Here is a 22,362-nt window from a genome sequence, read left to right as displayed (position 1 = left end):
AATAGTAGGGCTGACATGCACCTGTTCCCAGAGCCCAACCTTTATACTCGATGCCATGCCGTCCCTTCAGGCTGCCTCAGCTGGTTGTCTGAGCCCCTGCTGGTACCATTATCCAAGCACACGCACTATGCAAGTACCTCCCCATCACTTCCCTGTGAAACCCCAAACACTGAGGTTAGGGCATTGGAGACATAGAGTGATTGTTAACTGAGTTAAATTCAATTTGATTTAAACTCAGTTGAGATTGATGGCCTTGAGAATCACTCTGCCTAGGCACAAAGTTTCGGGTTGGCAGTACTAATTTTGTAAGCCTAAATATAATATTCAAGCTCTGTGCTTCATAAATTACACGGGGATAACAAGTAATCAATCTCATAGGGTTGTTGAGAGTAATAAATGAATATTCATCCAGTGTCTAGAGCAGTTCCTGCCACATAACAACTATAGATATAAGCATTTACTTGGTTCAGGGAACTGAATTGACAGATTCATTCAAGACCTCTAATCATGATCAAGATGTTATATTTTCTACATCTCAGCTTATAAATTTACAAAATTGAAAAGTTAGAAAATAATCCGTGAAGATCCTTCACTTCAACAACATGAAACTTGACCAGTAATTTGTGCCTTAAATTTTATTATCTACTCCATATTTTAGATCTGGAGATATTAAAGTACAAATTATTGCTATAATGAAATATTGTGTGTGTGTGTATACATATATAGTATACGTGTGTGTGTGTGTGTGTGTGTGTGTGTGTGTACACACAAAAAATATTGAATGAATCTCCATTCAATCTCTCATTTGTTTATGACTCTGTCCTTTTATTCCATTGCTACAGGGCTTCCTGTGATTCCCCAACAACACCCATGGAAAACAACACAGAAGTGACTGAGTTCATCCTGCTGGGACTAACCGATGCCCCAGAGCTGCAGATCCCCCTCTTTATCGTGTTCACCCTCATTTACCTCATCAATGTGGTTGGGAACCTGGGCATGATGGCGCTGATTCTCCTGGACTCCCATCTCCACACGCCCATGTACTTCTTCCTCAGTAACCTGTCTCTGGTGGACGTTGGTTACTCTACAGCTGTCACTCCCAAGGTCATGGCTGGATTGCTTATAGGAGACAAGGTCATCTCCTACAATGCATGTGCTGCTCAGATGTTCTTTTTTGCAGCCTTTGCCACTGCGGAGAGTTACCTCCTGGCTTCAATGGCCTATGACCGCTATGCAGCCGTGTGCAAACCCCTCCATTACACAACCACCATGACGACAGGGGTGTGTGCTTGTTTGGCCGTAGGCTCCTATGTTTTTGGCTTTCTGAATGCTTCTGTTGATGTTGGAGATACATTCCTTCTCTCCTTCTGTAAGTCCAATGTGATCCATCACTTTTTCTGTGATATTCCTGCAGTCATGGCTCTCTCTTGCTCTGATAAACATGTCAGTGAGCTGGTTCTTGTTTTTGTAGCAAGCTTCCACATCTTTTTGGCTCTCCTGGTTATCTTGATTTCCTACCTGTTCATTTTTATCACCATCCTGACGATGCACTCAGCTGAGGGATATCAGAAGGCTTTGTCCACCTGTGCCTCCCACCTCACTGCAGTGTCCATCTTCTATGGGACTGTCATCTTCATGTACTCACAGCCCGGCTCCAGCCACTCCATGGACACCGACAAAATGGCATCCGTGTTCTACACTATGGTCATCCCCATGCTGAACCCTGTGGTCTACAGCCTGAGGAACAAAGAGGTCAAGAATGCTTTCAAGAAGGTTGTTAAGAAGGCAAAATCATCTCTAAGCTTCACCTCTTAGGGTTGTAGGATCCACAGTAACCCAGTTCCATTCCTGTCAGTTCTTCTCCGTGCACTTACTCAGGGGTTACATCCCACACAGCATTTAAATTACCAACATGATACTTTCCTCTTCAAAAGCCTGTCACTATGAAAGAAGATAGCATGTCCAGTTGTGTAACATCTGGATGAGAATAGCCACGAGGACCTTATATATTTAATGATCATGCTTATCAGGAACCTTATGAATTATAATTGATATATTCATATTGTTCACATTTTCTCCACCATATGTTAATGAAAGTATATTTGTAAAACAGGGCTCAAAACCATGAAAACAAATGCACGCAAGGATCCTATCTGTGTAGATACATACAAAAGTGGAAAATTTGCTTAAAAAGTAGCTAGAGTTGTGTATAATACCCAGTGCAACTAGTGGATTGTTGAACACTATATCAAGAACTAATGATGATGTACTATATGTTGGCTAACTGAACATAATAAAATAAAATAACAAAAAATAAAAAAGAATTATCAACATGTAAAAAAGTAGCTAGAGTATGGCTAGTTTTTAATACAAAAGTTAAAATAATTAATTATTGGATCAGAGTATAAGTCAACGTCTAGCATTTTTTGTTTTTTTTCTAGTTTAAAAAATTATTCCAGAATCATGGAACATTACATCAAAAACTAAGGATAGACTGTATGGTGACTAACATAACAAAATAAAAATTATTGTTAAAAAAAATAAAGACAAAGTGGCTAAAAAAAATATTCCAAGAGTCTAAAATGAAGAAAAACATGACATGGATTTTAAAAAAGATTTTATTTATGTGTTTATTTGAGAGAGAGAGAGAGACATAAAGAGAGGGAGAGAGAAGGGAGAGGGGCAGAAAGAGGAGGGAATCTCAAGCATACTCCAGGCTGAGCACAGAGCCCAACATGGGCTCGATCCCACAACCCTGAGATCATGACTTGAGGTGAAATTAAGAGTCAGATGTTTAACTGACTGAGCCACCCAGATGCCCCATGACACGGATTTTTAAATGAAAGTATGTATTTTTTTATTTAAATAAAAAATTTTTTAATTAAAAAAATTAAAAAGCATGTACTTTTTGTTGGAACATTTTTTTCAGAGCTATATGTCTGAGCTATAAAATCTTGAAGGAGTTAATATTTGTGTCTTCAGAAAGCCGTTTGGTAGAAAAAGTAATGAGAATTTTCGAAAGCTAGAAGACCAAGGTTTAAGAAGGGATCAATTGATGATAAAGAAATTTCTCAATCTTTCTGTGTAGGACTACCAACTCTTTGACTTTGTGATATAAATGCATGGAGTAATAATGATGTCATCCATACTATGAGACAGCTAATGCCACTCATGCAGGAATACTTTAGGTTCAGATAAATTATGTCTTGCTGTTCTCCTATTCATTCCCTCTTTACTCACACTGAGTTTCCTGTAGTTTCTGGACAATCCAAGCTCCTTCCTGTCTCAGCGTCTTTCTACTTGCCAATGCTCAGAAAGCTCCCTTACTTCCCTTAGGTCTTCGTGTAAATGTTTCCATGCCATAGTCATCCCACCCCCCATGGACACTGTTCTCAACTTGCTTTATTCTTCATGGTTCTGATCACTCCTCAACTATTTCTATTTTTTTGTTCATTTGTTTATTCATTTACCTATCTACCTAGAATGTACACTGCACAAGAAGAGTGATTTTGTCTTGTTTACTAACAACTTCATCCCCAATACATAAAGTATAGCCTGGTTCACACTAATTTCTCAGTAAACATTTGTTAAATTAATCAATCAATCAATCAATTAATTGAGCTGTGAGTCCAACAGTTAATATATTTGAACTACTGATAATTTAGTTCATTACCTATTATGCATTCTTTAGAAAAGAATTCTAGAACATTTCATATGACACAACTAGTTTTGGGGCACTTGGTGGCTCAGTCAGTTAAGCGTCTGACTCTTAATTTCTGCTTAGGTCACGATCTCAGGGCTGTGAGATCAAGCCCTGTGTCAGACTTGACGCTGAGCACGGAGCCTGCTTGAGTTTGTCTCCCTCCCACTGCCCCTCTCCCTCTGCATGCTTGTGCTCTCTCTCTCTCTCTAAAAAAGAGGGAAAAAAGCCACAACTATTTTTTTACTCACTACTTGTATTCCCCAGATTTGGGAAAATTAATCTTTTGAAAACAACATTGTCAAATGGATAACATATAACCAACTTTTAAATTAAAATTTTCTCATTAAATGGCAAATAACATAAAATTAATTCTATTTACTAAATCATACAAAGGCAAAGTATATACAGTTTCTTAATTAATAGAGCTTTAAAGTAAATTATGAAATCAGGTAAGAAGGTTATGCCAACTTTCTGGTTTTTAAGAACTACTTTAAGTAACCTACTAGGTTTATATCTTCATATAAATTTTCAATCAGCTTGTTAGTATTTCCAAAATTCTTCCTCAAATTTTCGTTGAGATTAAGTCGAATCTGTAAATCAACATGAAAATGGCATATTAAAGTCTTCCGATCCATGAACATGAGACACCTTTCCTCCTGTATAGCTTCTCCCTGATTCTTTTCATTGGTGTTTTTGGTTTTCTACTTTCCGGTACTGCACATATTAACTTAGATTCTACCTAATTGCAAATTAATGACCCTCTACAATGACATCTTGTGGAGCCCTGTTGGGATTTCAGAGGATAATGATAAGAATGAGTAGGGACTTTTAGAGACATGGAGTTCTCAGGGGAACAGGACCCCTTGAGGGCATCCAGAGTTCCTCATCCAACTTACTTGCAGAAGAAGCAGTTTACTTCTAGGGACTTTGTTTGAGTTGTTAAGTGAGCACACAGATACATTGTCGTTTCTTCTTTTCCTATTTTTGAGAGACATTAGCTCTATAATATAAAGTTCTCACATTTCTGTATGCCCATTCCTGAGAGTTTAGAAAAATGTATGCAGTACCCACCCAGATCAATATACAAAACAGCCCCATCCACCCAGAATTGTCTCCTGCTTCCTTTGTGGTTAGCCCCTCCCATCCCCCCAGACCCTCATAACTTCTGATCTGCTGACCCCCCATATAGTTTCGCTTTTCACATTGTCATAAAATGGAATGATAACAATATGCAACCTCTTGAGTCTGGCTTCTTTCACTTAGCTCAGTGCAATTAAGATGCATGCATATCCTTGACTGTATCAGTAGTAGGTTCCTTGCTGTCAAGCTTCATTCCTTTATTGAGATGTAATTTATCTATCATAAAACTCACCAAAGTATACAATTCACTGGTGTTTAGTATACTTACAAATTTGTGCAATCATCACCCTAGTTAATTCTTGAAGATTTCCCTCACCTCAGAAACACTCTACACACCCAACTAGCAGTCAATGTTCATTCCCTTGCAACCCCCTTCCTCTGGCCCTAGGCAACCGTTAACCACCTTCTATCTCTATGGAGTTGCCTAGTCTATACATTCCCACCATGTCTTGTGTAATATGAGATCAATTGTGACAGACCTCTTCCACTTGTCATAATGGTTTCGACGTTTATTCATATCGTATCATGCACCAGTACTTCATTCTTTCTTGTTGCCTGGAAATACTCCTCAGCATGACTAAACCACACTTTGTTTATTCACTCTTCACTTGATGGGCTTTTGGGTGCAAGTGGTGTTAGTGTTTTAGGTATGGGTGCTCACAGAAGAGCCTTGGAGCTGGTGTTTGAGGAAGGCATGAACACAGCTCTGGGGTCTAGTGTGTGGGTATTCCTGTGGCCACGGTGGTTCCAGTGTGCTAGGTGTAGGCACTAGTGGAGTGGCTGTGCAGTGGAGGTAACTATAAAATAATGCAGAAGAAATTAAGGAAGATCTAAATAAGTTGAAAGACATGCCATGTTCATGAGTAGGAAAATTTAGTTTTAGTGTAAGATGTCAATGCTATCCAAAGTGATCTAGAAATTAAATAAATTCCTTTCAAGATTCTAATAGCTTTTTTGGCCAACACTAAAATGCCAATCTTAAAATTAATTTGAAATTAGAAAGGACCCAGAATTGCCAAAACAAGCTTGGGAAACAAAGTCAGAGGAATCACACTTCTTGATTTTAAAACTTACTACAAATTTACAGTCATAAAAACTGTGTGGTAGTGACATTAGGATAGACTAATCAATCAGTGGAATAGAATTGACAGTCCAGAAATAAACCCATACATATGTGATCAATTGATTTTTGCAGGGATGCCAAGTCCATTGAATGTGGAAAGAACAGTCCCTCCAATAAATGGTGCTGAGACAATAGGATTTTCATACATTAAAAAAAAATTAAAGTTGTATCCTTACCTCACATCATATACAAAAAGGGGACTCAAAATGGATTAATGACCTAATATAAGAAGTAACCCATAAATTTTTAAAGGAAAACATAGAGGTAAATTTTCATGACTTTAAATTTATGTATGGATTTTTAAATATGACATCAAAAGCATAAGCAATAGGAGAAAAAAATAGACTAATTGGACTTCATCAAAATAAAAACACCAAGAAAGTGAGAAAATAACCCACAGAATGGGAAATACATTTGCAAATCACATGTCAGATAAAGGTTTGATCTTTAGAATGTATAAAGAGCTCATACAATTCAATAATGAAAAAAACAACACAAATTAAAAATGGGTAAACATTGCTGCTAAGAACATTGGGGTGCATATGGCCCTTCTTTTCACTACATCTGTATCTTTGGGGTAAATATCCAGTAGTACAATTGCTGGGTCATAGGGTAGCTCTATTTTTAACTTTTTGAGGAACCAAACTGTGGAAGGAGCTGAGATGCCCTTCAACAGATGAATGGATAACGATGTGGTTCATATATACAATGGACCTCCTTCTTTCTCTGCCTCTTTGCTTGCTTGTGTTCTCTCTCTCTCTCTCAAAAAAAAATTAAACATAGAGTTACCATATGACCCCACAATTTCACTTATAGGTTTATGCCCAAGAGAATTGAAAACATACATTCAAACAAAAACTGGTATAATAATACTCATAGCAGCATTATTTACAACTGCCAAAAAGTTGAAACACCCCAAATATCCATCAGCTGATGTATCAAATGTGGTCTGTCCATATAATAGAATATTATTCAGCCAGAAAAAGGAATGAGGTACTAACACATGCTAAAACATGGAAGATCCTCAAAAATATTATGCTAAGTGAAAGAAGCCAAACATAAAAGGACAAATATTGTATAATTCCACTTTTATGAATTAGCTAGAATAGGTAAACCAATAAGAAAAATGATTACTTGTTTACAGGACGTTAGGGAATAGGAGGAATGAGGGTAAACACTAACATATATTGGGTTTAATTGTATGGTGATGGAAGTGTTCGGGAAGAAGGTACTTGGATGTTGCAAAGCATGAATATGAAAAGCCATCAATGGTAGACTTCGAAATGGTGAATCTTATGTGATTTATATCTCAGTAAAAAATACTGAAAATAAAAAGAATGAAATTGAGCCCCTTCTTCACACCACATACAAAAATTAACTCAAAATATAAACCTGAGTGTAAAAGTTACACCTCTAAGATTCCTAGGAGAAAATACAGGAATAAATCTTCATAAACTTTGGTTGGACAAAATCTTTTTATGTATACTACCCAAACCACAAGCAATAAGAGAAAAGATATATATATTGGATTGCATCAAAATTAAAATATTTGTACTTCAGAAATCACCATCTAAAAAATGACAGGTCAATCTAGAGAGTGAAAGCAACTATTTGAAATCTTATATCAGATTAAAATCTGACAAAGAGGAATGAAGTATTGATACATGGTAAAAACTGGATGAACCTTGAAAACATTATTCTAAGTGAAAGAAGCCACTCACAAATGATCACATATTCTATTATTCTATTTATATGAAATTTCCATACAAGGCAAATCTATAGAATTGGCTTTGCGGTTTCCTAGGGCTGGGGTGCAGGTGGAAGGCAATGGGAGTGACCGATAATCAGTACAGAGTTTCTTTTCCATGTGATAAAAATGTTCTCAAGTTGTGGTGACGATTGCACAGCTCTGAATATGCAAAAAAATCATTGAATTATAAACATCAACAAGTGAATTTTATTTTTTTAAGAATTTATTTATTTATTTTAAGAGATTATGCCCAAGTTGGGGGGGAGGGAGAGAAAGAATCTCATGCAGATTCCACGCTGAGCATGGAGTCCAATGCGGGGCTCCATCCCAGGACCCTGAGATCATGAGCTAAGAGAATTGAAAACATACATTCAACTGACTGAGCCACCCAGGCGTCCCAACGGGTGAATTTTATAGTCTGTTAATTATATAACAATAAAGCTGTAATTTTAAAAAGACATAATAAATGATAAGGGGACCAGTACTCAAGGATCTGTTAAAAAAAAAAAAAAAAGAAAGAAAGACACACAGACAACAAAACATATATAGCTTATTATATGCGTATTAGGGCAGGATAGACTTTGTCATTTGCAAGAGCAAATCAGCCCCAAAGTCCAGGATTTAACACAACAAAGATTTATTTCTTACTTCTGCTGCTACGTGCCTCTCTGCATGTGTTCATTCAAACCCGCAGCTGGTGGAGGCTTTGTCGTCTGTAGCTACCCCCCTGGAACGGGGGTACCGTGGCAGGGGGAGGCAGAGGAGAGGCAGTCCATAGCTGTGTACTGGCTTTTCTATACTTCAACCCAGAAATGACACACATCACTTCTTGTCCAACCCATCACATGGAACTCGTTCATGGCTCTACCTGGTTGCTAGCAGACGAGGAAACGAGGGGAGCAGATGCAATGTTTGAGCACCACTATTTTTGTTCCACATAATGTATCATTTTTTACTGATGGTAAAGTAGTAGCGCTTAAATTTATTGACCTCTTGATATGTGCTGGACATCTCATTAAATCTTTAGGACACTCCTATGAGGGATATATAGTATTATCCTTCTTTTTATAGGTGATACTTTGAAGTTTTGAGAGACTAGATAACTTGGCCAAGGTCACCCTGCAACAGGGGGCAGAACTAGAATTTGAAGGCAGGCCCCATGACTACACAACTCAGACTTGCAGCAGCTACATTGCACTGCATTGATGAAGGAGAGATAATTCTACCTGGTGCTTGTTTATGGTCAAAGATGACTATGCAGATGAAAGAATGGATCCACACCCTTAGTTCTAAAAATGGGGGGGAATCCCCCCAAATATCCCTGAATCAGCTCTGTAGGTTAAGATAAATGAGTATTTTGTTTTAAAAAACTTTCCTGGAGGGACGCCTGGGTGTCTCAGTTGGTTAAGTATCTGATGCTTGATTTCAACTCAAATAATGATCTCAGGATTGTGAGATCGAGCCCCATCTTGGGCTCTGTGCTCAGTGTGGAATCTGCTCGAGATTCTCCCTCTCCCTCTGCCCCTCCCCACCACGCACTCTCTCTCTCCCAAATAAATAAATAAATAAAATCTTTTAAAACTAATTTAAAAATATAAATAAATAAATAACATTCCTGGGGATAATTGGAGGCCTTTAAGAAAGATGTAGATTTGAGAAAGCTCGCGTGAGTTCCTGACATCACCCAAGCCAAGATCTTAGTGAGGTTTTTTATTTTTGTTGCCTAGCATGGCTATGGTACCGCTGATTTGCCGATTGGAGGCTCCTCTCTAAGCTTCCATTCCCTTGTGTCTTCAAAAGCTCTCTCAGCTAAAATACACACAGACGCTATCCTCTGATAGGTCCTGTCAGGTTCAGGTCAGAAGGACCAATCCTGGATCGGGAGCCTCCTGAGATATCCACTCACCCAACACTAAATGTTCCCCTGAGATCTGTGGTATGAAAAGATCATTGTCTCAGCCCTGGTGTTTGTAAGGGCACAAATTATGTTCTACAGCACAGTGCTTCTCCAGCATGATGCTCCCCTGGTTAGGGACTTCCGGTCAACAGTGTGGCCATGAAGGTTTTCCGTACTCCCAACTTTGTATCCTCCTTTGTTCCTAGGACAAAAGTAAGTATCAAGAAAACACACAACCGTAACCGATTAGAAAGGAAAGGGGCTCTAGAAGGTCCAACGATGTTCATTTTACAAATGAGGAAAACAAAGCCAAATCAGCTAGATCACAGATCCCCTGTTAGCTGATCATTCACCACTCTCTCCACTGATTGCAATCAGATGTCTTAAATGAATGGTTGGGGTGACAAAGTCAAAAAGGGAGATCGCGCCTCCTTATTCCTTTTATTTAGAGCATGCTAGAGGAATAGCAGTACAAATACAGCTCCCTTTCTGAACCTCAGGAGTTGTACAACTTTCAACATCTGTTTGGGTATCTTGAGCATAAAGTCATTTTCTTTGGGAACGTCAAAGTTTGGATTTTCAATATTATGGGCTGAATATCCTGCAGTAACCATGAGATGAGATAGACCGTGGAAAGTAATGGCTTAGAGTGCTTGACTAAAATGTTAGCATCTTTTATGCTTTTCAAAGAACTTTCATATTTCTTGTCACATCAGAGCAGAAAAGCAGCCTATGAGGAAGATGGACAGTGTTTCATTGTGAATTAAGAAGATATGGGCAGCATCAGGTCTATACCCAACTGATTATCAACAGAACCAGGATCAGAATTGGGCATGTATTTGTGGTAGAGTGGTATCCACACCCCTACATCTCAAATTCCTGCATCAAAAGAAGCTGTTTTGTGTCCTATTATACCTACAGACTGTATAGATAAGAAATTTGGTCAGTATGTTGGCCAATCTTGGTACATCAGTTACAGAAATTAACTTTTTTTCAAAACTAAATGCAATTGGATTCACATGTGCATTTGGGCCAAATCTAGAAACTCTAGCCAGCACAGACATTTACGAATTGAGGAACCAGTCTCAGAAGGAAGTAACTTCATTGTCACTAGGGTGTTCTGGCACATACCGGACACTTTCATGATAATTTTGTAATACTTTATACATGCATTTATAAAAGCACTTACCACGTTGGGGAGATAATTTCTAGAGCCGACTGACTCTACCCCTTTAAGAAGTCGGGATCATGTTATTCATTTTGTAATGCCGGCTGCTGGTGCAGAGGTGGCTTATGTGCCAAGGCAGCTATGAGGAGAACAAGAGGGAGTTATCACCGAAAACATGCCACGTGCTAGGCATCGCGTTAGTAGAGCTCCAGAAATCACTTAATTTCATCTTTTCAGCTGTGTAAAGTCGATACATTGGGCATTATATGAACTAGGTCTTTCACAGACAACGAACTGAGGTTCACAGAGTATAAGTAATGTTCCCAAGGTCACATCCTGTCTAGGCTGCTAATCAGTGAGTGACATTTATCGGTACTTCTATGGGTCAGTTATACATGGCATAAATAGTCCCCTTAGGCTTTTCTTCTAAATGGTTGTATTAGATCTATCACCTGACACATTTTTTCTGCGCATTTTTTCTTTTAGGTTTCAATCCTATCTGTCTCATTTCTACCAACTACTTTTGCACATCACTCCTTAATTGAGATTTTGATTGTGCCCTGCATTTTCCTAATTACTAATACCTTTTTGCTTATAATTGCCTATTTATACAAATGTGCTTACCAATTCATGCTTTTATCCATGATGTTTCTTCTACCTAGTATAGTAATAGTCGTAGAAATAGCTTGAATTACTTGAGTACTTGCTGTGTAATTGACATTATTTGAAGTGTTTTGCGTGATCTAAGTTATTCTATTCATCTACTTCAAAAGATGAAAATTGTGATCATTCCTGCTTGAAAGATCAGGAACCTGAACCACAGGAAAGATGATTAACTTGACCCACTATTTTGAGAAAGCTGCTTAGTATTATGGAATTTATACAATATTGGCTGGGTTCAAATCCCAGTTCTACCACCAGATTTGCTACTTTGGCAAGTAACTTACTTCTTTAAGCCTCATTCCCATTTGAAGTAAAACTGGGGTAATAATAGTATTTGCCTCCCAGAGTTGCTAAATGAGTTAATATATGTGAACAGCCTAGAACAGTTTCCTGATACAAAATAAGTACTATATAAGGATTTGTTATTATAATAACTAATAATTGTTATTATATTTCTTGAGTCTCCAAAGCCACCACTCAGGAGTAATCATCTCCAGAGGGTTTTCCTTAGTCCTTGTGTTGGGCTAACCATACATCCCTTCTACTTCCAAAGCTCCCTGGAAATACATACTTCTACTTTAGGAATACGTTATGGTGAACATATCTTTTGGATAATAGGTCTCTCTCACAAGGCTATTTGTAAAGGCAGGGCTATATCATATCCTTCCTTCATTATGAAGGATTTTTAATCCAACATAAATGAATGTGATAGGTTCGAGTGAGAAGTGTCTCTTGGGTTGGGAGGGCTTCTCATACTTATACCCAGGGCAGCCATAGTAAGCTCTTAGCTAAGCTGCAATAGGAGGTGAGCACAACCAGATACACCAGAAAACATGGATGGACATCCATGGCTTGGTTGAGGATACAAAGTCTCTAGGTGAGATTGAAAGTGACTATTGCATCTCCCCCCATTCTTCGTCCCCATGAATAAACAAAGACATGGGTGGTGGTAAGAGATAGAAAACAACAGCCTAGGAGAAAAAGAGTGTGACAAAGAGAGAAAACAACTAAAGTTTTGCTTCCACCTTTTGGAAAGCCGTTTCTTCTTTTTTAGAGTTACTGAAAGACGCCAAAATATAGCTAAGAATGTGCCAGAAATCATGAAGTTTCCTTCAGAGGCCAATGGTTAATGTGGAGCACCCAATTGAGGGCCCTTGCAAATTAGAAAGATTAGAGCAGGGCCCCAAATCACTGCATATCTTCAGCCATTATGAATATTATGAACAAGTCAGTGAGGGGTCCCTCAGAGACAGGGAATGTATTTGATGAAGCTTGTCATATCATATGCCAGTGACTTTCTTTTCTATTCTGTTGATTAAGCTTCCTATGTACTTGTAATAAGAGTGCTTTCGAGGTACGGCAAGTAGTGGGAAAGAGTACTACTAGTGTAGTGTAATAGCGTGTACCACACAGCAGGCAAGCTGAAATGTGCCTCCAGAGTCATAAGGACATTCCAGTGTCCTTCCACATCACTTCTAGATGAAGAGCCGCACTCAACCCACCCCTTCCCGGTGTTCAGTCCAACTTGTTGCCCACGGACTCCTGCCCTTGGCAGAAAGCTGACACATGTGGACAAGAGGCACTGTTCACAGTCAGTTCCCATGCTAGTGATCAAATAACATTTTCTTGTGTTTGCCCATCTTGTCATAGGTGGCTCTCATGATGATTCCCAAGTGACTTTGATGGAGAACATCTCAGAGGTGACTGAATTCATTCTTGTGGGGTTAACAGATGCCCTAGAGATGCAGGTCCCTTTATTTACAGTCTTCACTATCATTTACTTCATCATTCTGGGTGGGAACGTTGGGATGATCGTGTTGATTCTGTGGGACTCTCGTCTCCACACACCCATGTACTTCTTCCTCAGCAACCTCTCCCTCGTGGACTGTGTTTATGCCTCAGCTATCACTCCCAAGGTAATGGTGGGGTTTCTCACAGGAGATAAGATCATATCCTACCATGCGTGTGCTGCCCAGATGTTCTTCTTTTCAGCCTTTGCCACTATTGAAAGTTTCCTCTTGGCTTCAATAGCCTTTGACCGCCACACAGCAGTGTGCAAACCCCTGCATTATGCCACCACCATGACAAGTGCTATGTGTACCTCACTGGCCACTGGCTCCTACATCTCTGGACTCTTGCAGGCTTCCATCCATGTTGCCCTCACCTTCCACCTCTCCTTCTGTCATTCCAACATAATTAATCACTTTTTCTGTGACATTCCCCCACTGCTGGCTCTTTCTTGCTCTGATATCTATGTGAATGAGATTGTGCTCTTCACATTGGCAGCATTCAATGTCTTTTTCACCCTCTTGGTTATCTTGAACTCTTATCTGTTCATTTTTGTTGCTATTCTGAGGATACGCTCAGCTGAGGGACAAAAGAAGGCTTTCTCCACCTGTGCATCCCACCTGACCACTGTTTCCATCTTCTATGGGACAATCATCTTCATGTATTTACAGCCAAGTTCTAGTCATTCCATGGACACAGACAAAATGGCATCTGTGTTCTACACCATGGTCATCCCCATGCTGAACCCTGTGGTCTACAGCCTAAGGAACAAAGAGGTCAAGAGTGCATTTCAGAAGGTGATTGGAAAAGCAAAGTCTCCACTGGGTTTTTCCTACTAATTAAAAATAACATGCAAACCATGTGATACTTCTATTGGACTTTTAGTACCTAAGAATATTTTTTTGAATTTTAATTCTTTCTTGTCTTTTATTTCTCTGAGAAGTTCCTTCCCCAATGAGACTGGTTCTATTCATGCTTTGGGAATGTGACTGGGCAGGAAAAATTTTGGATATTTTTTTCCAGAAAGAGAATGTTGCTTCTATCTTAAAATGAAGATTATAGTCCTGGATACTGTAAGATCCTAGACTACTACTACATTGGTCTAAACATCTTTGTAGATGAATCTCTAAAGTGTATGGTACCAGAATTACATTTTTAATTACTAGAATTCAAAATAACTCTATGATTTTTGCATATGGTATGGTTCTCAGACATTCATGCTCTTAAGAATTACCTTGAGAAACATTGAAATGCGGAATTCTAGGAGCTATCCAGATAATTTAACGTAGTATATTTCTGATAGAGCCTAGACATCTATAGAGTTATCCCCCACTATTCACATATACCTGGATCCTGAACTTAGCAAAAATGCCAGTGGTGAGCGTAGATAATGAGGGATACTATTTGAGCTTAATCTACTTAGTGCCTGAATTTCAGAGAGAAATACATAGTTCAGAGGGTGAAAATATATCCATACCTATTCCTTAACGGCGTTCTCATAAAGTTCATGTAAGAGACTATGGATAGGGAGGACTGCCTGCATTCTAACAAGCTTCACCTGTATTCCAGGTGAGCTTGGTGTGCAGATCACACTTTGAGAACTGTGTCCCTAGAGCAGCAGTTCAAAAACATTCTTGCAAGACCAGCAGCATCAGCTTCACTTGGAATTTATAGAAATCCCCACCCCAGACCTACAGATTCAGAAACTCTAGGAGTATAGCCCAGCTATCTGTGCCTTAGCAAGCCCTCCTGGTGACTCTGAAAGGTTTGGAAACCACTGGACTCAACCTAGTAACACTAATCTAGAACAAGGGTTCTCAACCTTGGCTGCACATGACAATAATCTAGAGGAGATTTTTAAAATACTGCTGCCTGAATCCACCTCCAGAGTGTAGGATCTAAGGAAAAGACCTGGACACCAGGAGATTGTCAAATGCAGTCCCTTCCTCAGAGCCTGGTATAAAGAGGGGATTGAGACCAAAGAAAAGAGTATTTATTTAGCATCTAGTGCCTGCTCACTATCTGCCTATGTGAACTCATTCAGATCCCACACTACCTCTGAGGGGATCAGCCATATAGAGAGGAGGAAATGGAGGCTCAGACACAGGCAGAGGGTGGCTAAGTGAGAATTTTGAACCCAATTCTGTGGGACCCCAAAACACACCCTTTCCAGTTTAGTTCAGCTAACAATTGTTTAATAGCATAATACAATGTAGTGGGCATAAAGGATATTAGGGTTAAGAATTTTTCTATTTTGAGGTGCCTGGGTGGCTCAGGTGGTTGAGCGTCTAACTCATGATTTCCAGTCAGGTCATGATCTTAGGGTCATGGGATCGAGCCCCATGTCAGGCTCTATGCTCAGAAAGGAGTCTGCTTAGAACTGTCTCTCTCTCCTTCTCCCTCTGCCCTTCCCCCTGCTCTCTTTCTCTTTAAAAAATAAAAATAAAATATAATTTTTTGAAAATTTTTTCTCTTTTATCAGGGACCACTAGTCTTCTCAGTACAATACAATTATCTTTGTAACGAAAGCGTTAAGACACAAGGAGACATGAAAAGTCACAATAATATTGATCTAACATCTCCTTGAAACTGTTCAAATCTCCTTCAGTGTTGACATTCTGAAGACCCCAAATCCCCACACTCATCACAGCTCTAAGCAAGAGCACATTAAACAACATTGGTCTTTGAGGTCCTCAGAGGAATGTAAAGCAGACCAGAGCGCATGTGTTCTATCCATGCATTGCTACTATTACAATGAAGCCCTTGCTATCTGGGAAGGTCTGTCATCCCTGTTTGCTAGAAGCTTTATGCTACAGACTCACTTAGATAAAGCAGCTGAGCTGGGAAACCTGCATGTTCCAGTGAACATCTATTTTTAGGACAGATGATCGTGAACCTGAACATTGGATGTGCTCCCCTTCAAATCCCAAATGTCTCATCACCTTACTGGAAAGAAATAGGAAAAACAGTAAAAGGTGAATGTGTGCCCAGAAAGCCTCCATGCCCTGACCTTCTAAGTCCTGGTGGGCTTGTGTGGGGTATGAGTCACAAGGGCTGTATATCACATTCAGCAGACAGGTTTAGACCATGATTTAACCACGTCTAACACCCTGTGGGGGACAGCAATGGAATAATGTAGCAATTCATCTCCTCTCAAAGATGTCTGTAACTTTTTAATAAAAATGTTTAATAAATGTATACAACTAAAAGTTTCTGTCCGATTATTTGTGGGAATGGGAGCTGGTATAGACAGGATGTGTGACCCCAACTTTCATACATTAAATCCTAACGTCCCATGTGATGGTAGTAGAAGATGGTCTTTCAGAGAAGACAGTTTAAGTGTCTGGTGAAGGTGATGAATGCTTTTAAAAAAGAGATCCCAGAGAAGTCCCTTGCCCCTTCCACCATGTGACAAAGGAGCAAAAATGCAGCCATCTGTGGACCAGGAAACAAGCTCTCATCAGACAGCAAATCTGCCAATGCATTGACCTTGGACGTCCCAGCCTCCAGAACTGTGAGAAGAAATAAATTCATGCTGTTTATGAGCCCCCCAATCTATGATGCTCTGAGTAAACTAAGACACAAGCATCAGGAACAGCCGAACGAACTCAAGCCCTCCCCCAAACTAGTAACTGTCACTTTGATTTTAACAAGACACTGAATTCCAGATCAATAGTGAGGGGAAATCTTTTTAGTTGAGCCACAGAAGAATGAAATGATATCCTTGGTCACTCAGGTTCAATCAGGCCAAGTGGGAGTTTTCTACAAGTCAAAAGATGATCCCTGGACCTGGCATCTGACGGGAATTGTGCACGCCTGAGGATTGCTATTAGCTCATGCATCTGCCCTTTCATCTCTACCAGGCTTGATTTTTAATAGGAACCATTAAATGTTTATTCAGTGAAAAATTAAACTAATGAGTGAGGGAGTGTGTGACTGGGTGATTACATGAGTGAATAAATGAACGAGTGAATGAACTGAGATTGAGTAAATGAGTCAGCACCAAGCTGGGTCCCTGACAGCTAATTACAGGACTCAAGATTTGCTCATTTTATGTGCCCAAATCACAGGAATCTCTCAGATCACCCCACAATGTTCTTTCTTCCCTCATCCCTTAAAGTACAAAGCATATTCCTTCTCACTAACTAAACCCAATGCTTATGTGTTAGGATAGAGTCTACCTGTCACCCTGCAAGCTTTTGAGGCATTCCAGATGATCACAAAATTCAAGAAATTAAAAATGATCAGTTTGAGTCTAACACAGGGAAACAAAAAATAACAGGATGTCTAACCCTTATAGGAAAACCTCTACTGGTGAATATGGAATAGGAAAAAAAATAATGACCCCAGGGCACCTGGTTAAGTGGATGATTCTTGATTTTGGCTCAGGTTGTGATCTCATGGTCCTGGGATAGGGTCCCACGTTGGGCTCCATGCTCAGTGGGGAGTCTGCTTGAGAATTCTCTCTCTCCCTCTCCCTCTACCCCTCCCCACACTTGTGCTCTCTCTAAAATAAATAAATAAACCTTTAAAAAAGAAACAAAAAGAAAAAAATAATGACCCAATCTTTTCTATCCCATGGCCTGATAGCCAGATAGAAAAGCAGAGGGGATAAGGACTGGCGTCCACTGAAGCTACTCACCGTAATAGTGTTAGATACTCTCAATCTAGATGACAGCGGAAGTCTTTATTCCTCACGGAGGCCTCATAGTTTGCATTGTCACTCCTTGAAAACCAGACTGCAAGGACAAGGACAAGGACAAGGACAATACTGTTTTTTTCTCTCAGGAATTCTCATTAGAAAGATAAACATCCAGTAAAGAGGAAACTAACAGCCTTGCAACCATAAGAAAATTTTTTCATGAATTCTCCATTCCGAAGGAGTCTGTTGTGCTAGTAGTTGGAAAGAAAGAAAAAGAAAGAAAAGAAGGAAGGAAGGAAGGAAGGAAGGAAGGAAGGAAGGAAGGAAGGAAGGAAGGAAGGAAGGAAGGAAGGAAAAAAGGAAGGAAGGAAGAAGGAAGGAAAGAAAGAAAGAGTACTAAAGCAAGAGTTAAATCAAAAGCCTTTGATATGAGATAATCTGGATTCAACTGTATTAATAGTGCCTCAGTTACCCTGTCTACAAATGTGCATAATAAGAGTACCTACTTCATAGAGTTGGGGTAAGATTTAATGAGATAATACATTTTATGTACTTAGTACAGTGCTTTGCATAGATTAAGAAATAAATTTTAAAATTATTTTTATTATACATTTAGCAAAATTAACAGAGACAAAACTGGACCATCAATCTCTCTGCCTCTCTCCCACTTCATAATCACCTCACCTTATTTCTCCTCTCCTGAAGGTTCTTGAACTTTCTGACCCAGACCTGTGTTTATACAATACCTTCACCTGAGGACATGGTGCCAAGGACCGTATGGAGAAACCATAGCAAAGACCAAGTTCTTTGTCTGACTTTGTTTAACCCAACCAGTGAAGATACGATATGTTTCACGTTGTGACCTCCATGAGTACTTCATAAAAGTAGCCATTTCTACTGTTCTAGTGAGATAGAACCAGATGTGCTTTGGGATAGCGTGTGTGCATTTTGTTGGTGGCTTTCCCAAGGGAGTACTATTTGCTGAAAATGTGGGTAGAGGGTGAAAAGAAGAGGGAGGGTGGGGCAGAGAAGATGCTGAGTACGTGTGAACATAAGGGAGTATTTCTGTCACATCCTGTCATGAAGAGTTGCTTCTTTGCATGGTGTGATACCCCTTCCATACAGTTTTTGATGAATCCATCAGGAATTATTTATTCCGAGTCCAAATTCTACCATGAGTGTGAGTGTCAGCATCATTATACAGGCAAACACTTCTGAGCCTCTTGATTGGGATAAACCTTACCAATTCAGGGGTTAGAGCACTTGGAACCCATTGAAGGTAATCTGCGACTCGATTGTCAATATTCTTCCTTACGGATTGAGTGAAATTTCATCAGTCATTGTCCATTTACATCGAAGAAGAAAGTAATGAGAAAAATCTTCTTCCACTACTCTAACTACATAGAAATTATATACCATGTTAATACCTACTTTTGCTAAAAGTTATGACTGGACTTGTAACCTGCCCATGACAGGCGGAAAGTGCTCTGGTGACTTAGGTGGGTGAATACCAAAATAACGTGCATGCTCGTGGCAAAGGTATTCAAGTACACAATAGCTAAGTCAAGCCACCCACTTGCTTGGGGCATGAAATTATAAACATAAGCACAAACATGCTCATTATAAATATAATATCCAAATTCATTATCATCACAGAAATGAATGGGAACAAGGCAGGGAGAAGTAGGATATGATTGACAGGGGAAATGAGAAAGCTACAAGTGACAGCTGGGACACAGTTCTTCCATATGTTCTCTATGCCTTGAGAGAGAAGGCGAAATTGTAGAGTTTTGAGGAGAGAGGGACCACGAAAATCATCTAGTTCAACCACTCATAATATAGATGAGGAAATTCAAATGTAAAAATCTTTAAAATTTGCCTGAGGTAACTTAGCATTTGAGTGACAAAGCTCAGCCTAAAATTCGCACTCCCAATTGCCCAGGCGAGGGTAGTTTTAATACAGTCTACGCCTTCTGGGAACCCTCAGCTGGCATGAACATTTCCCGCAGATCGAATTTGCCAGAATATCTATCCATAGGTTCCTACAGGTTGGGTATGGTAGGAATGAGGACACCATCTTGTGGCCCCCAGAGGACAGTTGTCTGTGACTGTCATGTGAAAAGTTGCCCATTAAGTTTGTGACAGTTGATCAACCCAGGAAATTTCCTCCCAGTATTTTTTAGTTGGATTTGGTTTAAGAAAGACCACTAGGGAAATTCCTCCTCTTTGGGACCCATTATCTTATGACATCCTATAGGGCAGTAAATTATCTGGCTAAATCAGGCAAGAATGGCTGTAAAGAGTAAAAAAAAGAGTGCAGAAAAGGATCCTGGTCCTTCCATGCAGGACTCTGGCTTAGAATAATTCCAAAGTATCCCTACTTTCCTGGGTTCCTCTTCATCTTGTCCTATCCCAAGAATGGTTTTCTAAAACCTGACTCTTCCTAAACACAAGCACACTCTTGTGTTTAGGAAGAGTCATAACACATCGAGATGTTATGAAGACATCGCCTACTGGTCACTTTTCATTTCTAGGGGATTATACACATCTGGATCCTTATTTCCTGAAAGTAAGGAATACAGGGGGTCAGGCAGCATTCTGGAAGAGCTGCCTTAGTCATCTATAGGCAGAAACAAAAATTTTGCCCTTATGAATGTTCTCTGATGGCTGATGGAATGCAGTGAACTGCGAAGAGGTAAGGAAACATCTTGAGACTCGACTTTGTAAAAACTAATGGCTATTTTGTTTCCTAATTGATCTTAACCTGCTGTGTATAATACTTTAGAGCAAGGGTAGGCAAACTAGACTACAGACCAAATTCAGCCTCTTTTGGTACTGCCCTTGAGTTAGGAATGTGTTTTGTATTTTAAGAGAAAAGAATGAAAGAGAGAGGAGATGGGGAAGGAGAGAGGCAGAAAGACAGAGAGAGGAAGGGAAGGAGGGAGCAAGGGGGGAGGAAGGGAAAGGCAGGGAGGAAAGTGGGATCTAGGAAGTGGTGAAGCCAGGGTCCAAACTTAGATCTTTCTTTTCTAGATCCAAAATGCTTGGGCTGACATCACAACTCCACCACGGACTAGCTATTTAATCTCAGACGATTTAATCTTTTGGGACCTCGGTTCTTTATCTGTAAAATAGGTATAACATATTACCTGCCCCATGGTGTCGTTGTGAGGTGCATCCGAATTAACACATGGAGAGAATTTAGAGGAGTGCCGTCACATTATGGCACAAGTCATTATTATTATTACATCTGAGGACGCTTCCAAGACACCGAAAGAAGCTTTCGTGAAACATCAGAGAAATAAGTTTTGAGGAGTTAAATCTTTTCAAAGGTTTTATTTTATTTATTTGACAGAAAGAGAGAGAGCACAAGCAGGGAGAGCGGTAGGCGCAGGGAGAGGGAGAGGAGAAGCAGGCTCCCCACTGAGCAGAGAGCCAGACGTGGGCTCAATCCCAGAACCCAGGACCCTGGGATCATGACCTGAGCCGAAGGCAGACACTTAACCAACTGAGCCACCCAGGCGCCCCTGAAAAGTTAAATTTACACATACTTCCCATTAGGATTCTAAGGTCCTTTTAATGCTTATTTCCACTGTGGATCACAAAGAGAATTTTTAGTTTTTCCCAAATGTGCCTGACTATGTACATATGCGTGCATGTACCTATTAACCTATTTATTTATAAATGTATCATGTTTGTTTGTGTGCATGTATCCGTCGTTCTATCTGGGAGGAGGAGCATTTTATAGCTCCGGTATTCTAGAAAGATCACATGAAACCCTCATTTAGTAGAATTTTTCCCAAATTCTATTAAACATCAGGTCTCCCTTGCATGATTAAGGACACAGATCACTTGTTTTAAGATTTTATTTATTTATTTGAGAGAGAGAGAGTAAGAGAAAGAGAGAGAGCAGGAGCAGGTGGACGGGTAAGGGGAGAGGCAGAAGCAGACTCCCCACTGAGCAGGAATCCTGATGCAGAACTTGATCTCAGCACCCTGGGATCATGACCTGAGCCAAAGGCAGATGCTTAACCTACTGAGCCAGCCAGGAGCCCCTCATTTCTTAAAATTTCTCATAATTATGGTCAAATGATAAATGTTTCATGAATGTTTATACACAGATCATTTTTTAATATTACCCTCTAACATATACAGTAGTTCTGCCCATTTTAGCTAATTCATCAGTAATTACTCATTTGCAACTCACGTTTCTCAAGTATTTCCAAAACATTACAACTGATTTGCCTTGATGAATGGATATAAAAAAATATGGGGTCTGTCTATCTATCTATCTATCATCTATCTATCTATCTATCTATCTATCTATCTATCTATCTATCTATCTATGTATCTATCTATCCACACACAATGGAATATTACTCAGCCATCAAAAAGAATGAAATCTTGTTAGTTGCGAAAATGAGGATGGAACTAGAGAGTATTATGCTAAGCAAAATAAGTCAGTCAGAGAAAGACAAATTCCATATG

The 22,362-nt window shown here is 39.6% G+C and overlaps 2 protein-coding genes across 2 annotated transcripts; both read left to right on the top strand.

Moving 5' to 3' along the window:
• Window positions 1–870: 870 nt before the first annotated feature.
• Window positions 871–1,815, top strand: LOC123785322 (olfactory receptor 5B2-like). Its single transcript, XM_045787054.2, has one exon. It carries the CDS (start codon window positions 871–873, stop codon window positions 1,813–1,815), a length of 945 nt encoding a protein of 314 aa, XP_045643010.2.
• An 11,308-nt stretch (window positions 1,816–13,123) lies between these two features.
• On the top strand, window positions 13,124–14,071 carry LOC123785321 (olfactory receptor 5B12-like). Its single transcript, XM_045787052.2, has one exon. The coding sequence runs from the start codon at window positions 13,127–13,129 to the stop codon at window positions 14,069–14,071; it is 945 nt and encodes a 314-aa protein (XP_045643008.2). The 5' UTR covers window positions 13,124–13,126.
• The last annotated feature ends 8,291 nt before the right edge of the window (window positions 14,072–22,362 follow it).

Source organism: Ursus americanus, chromosome 24, assembly GCF_024610735.1.
Source record: "Ursus americanus isolate L20-20 chromosome 24, mUrsAme1.1.p, whole genome shotgun sequence".
NCBI lineage: Eukaryota > Metazoa > Chordata > Mammalia > Carnivora > Ursidae > Ursus > Ursus americanus.
Note: the sequence above shows the minus strand (reverse complement) of the source record. Positions and strands in the feature narration are given on the sequence as shown.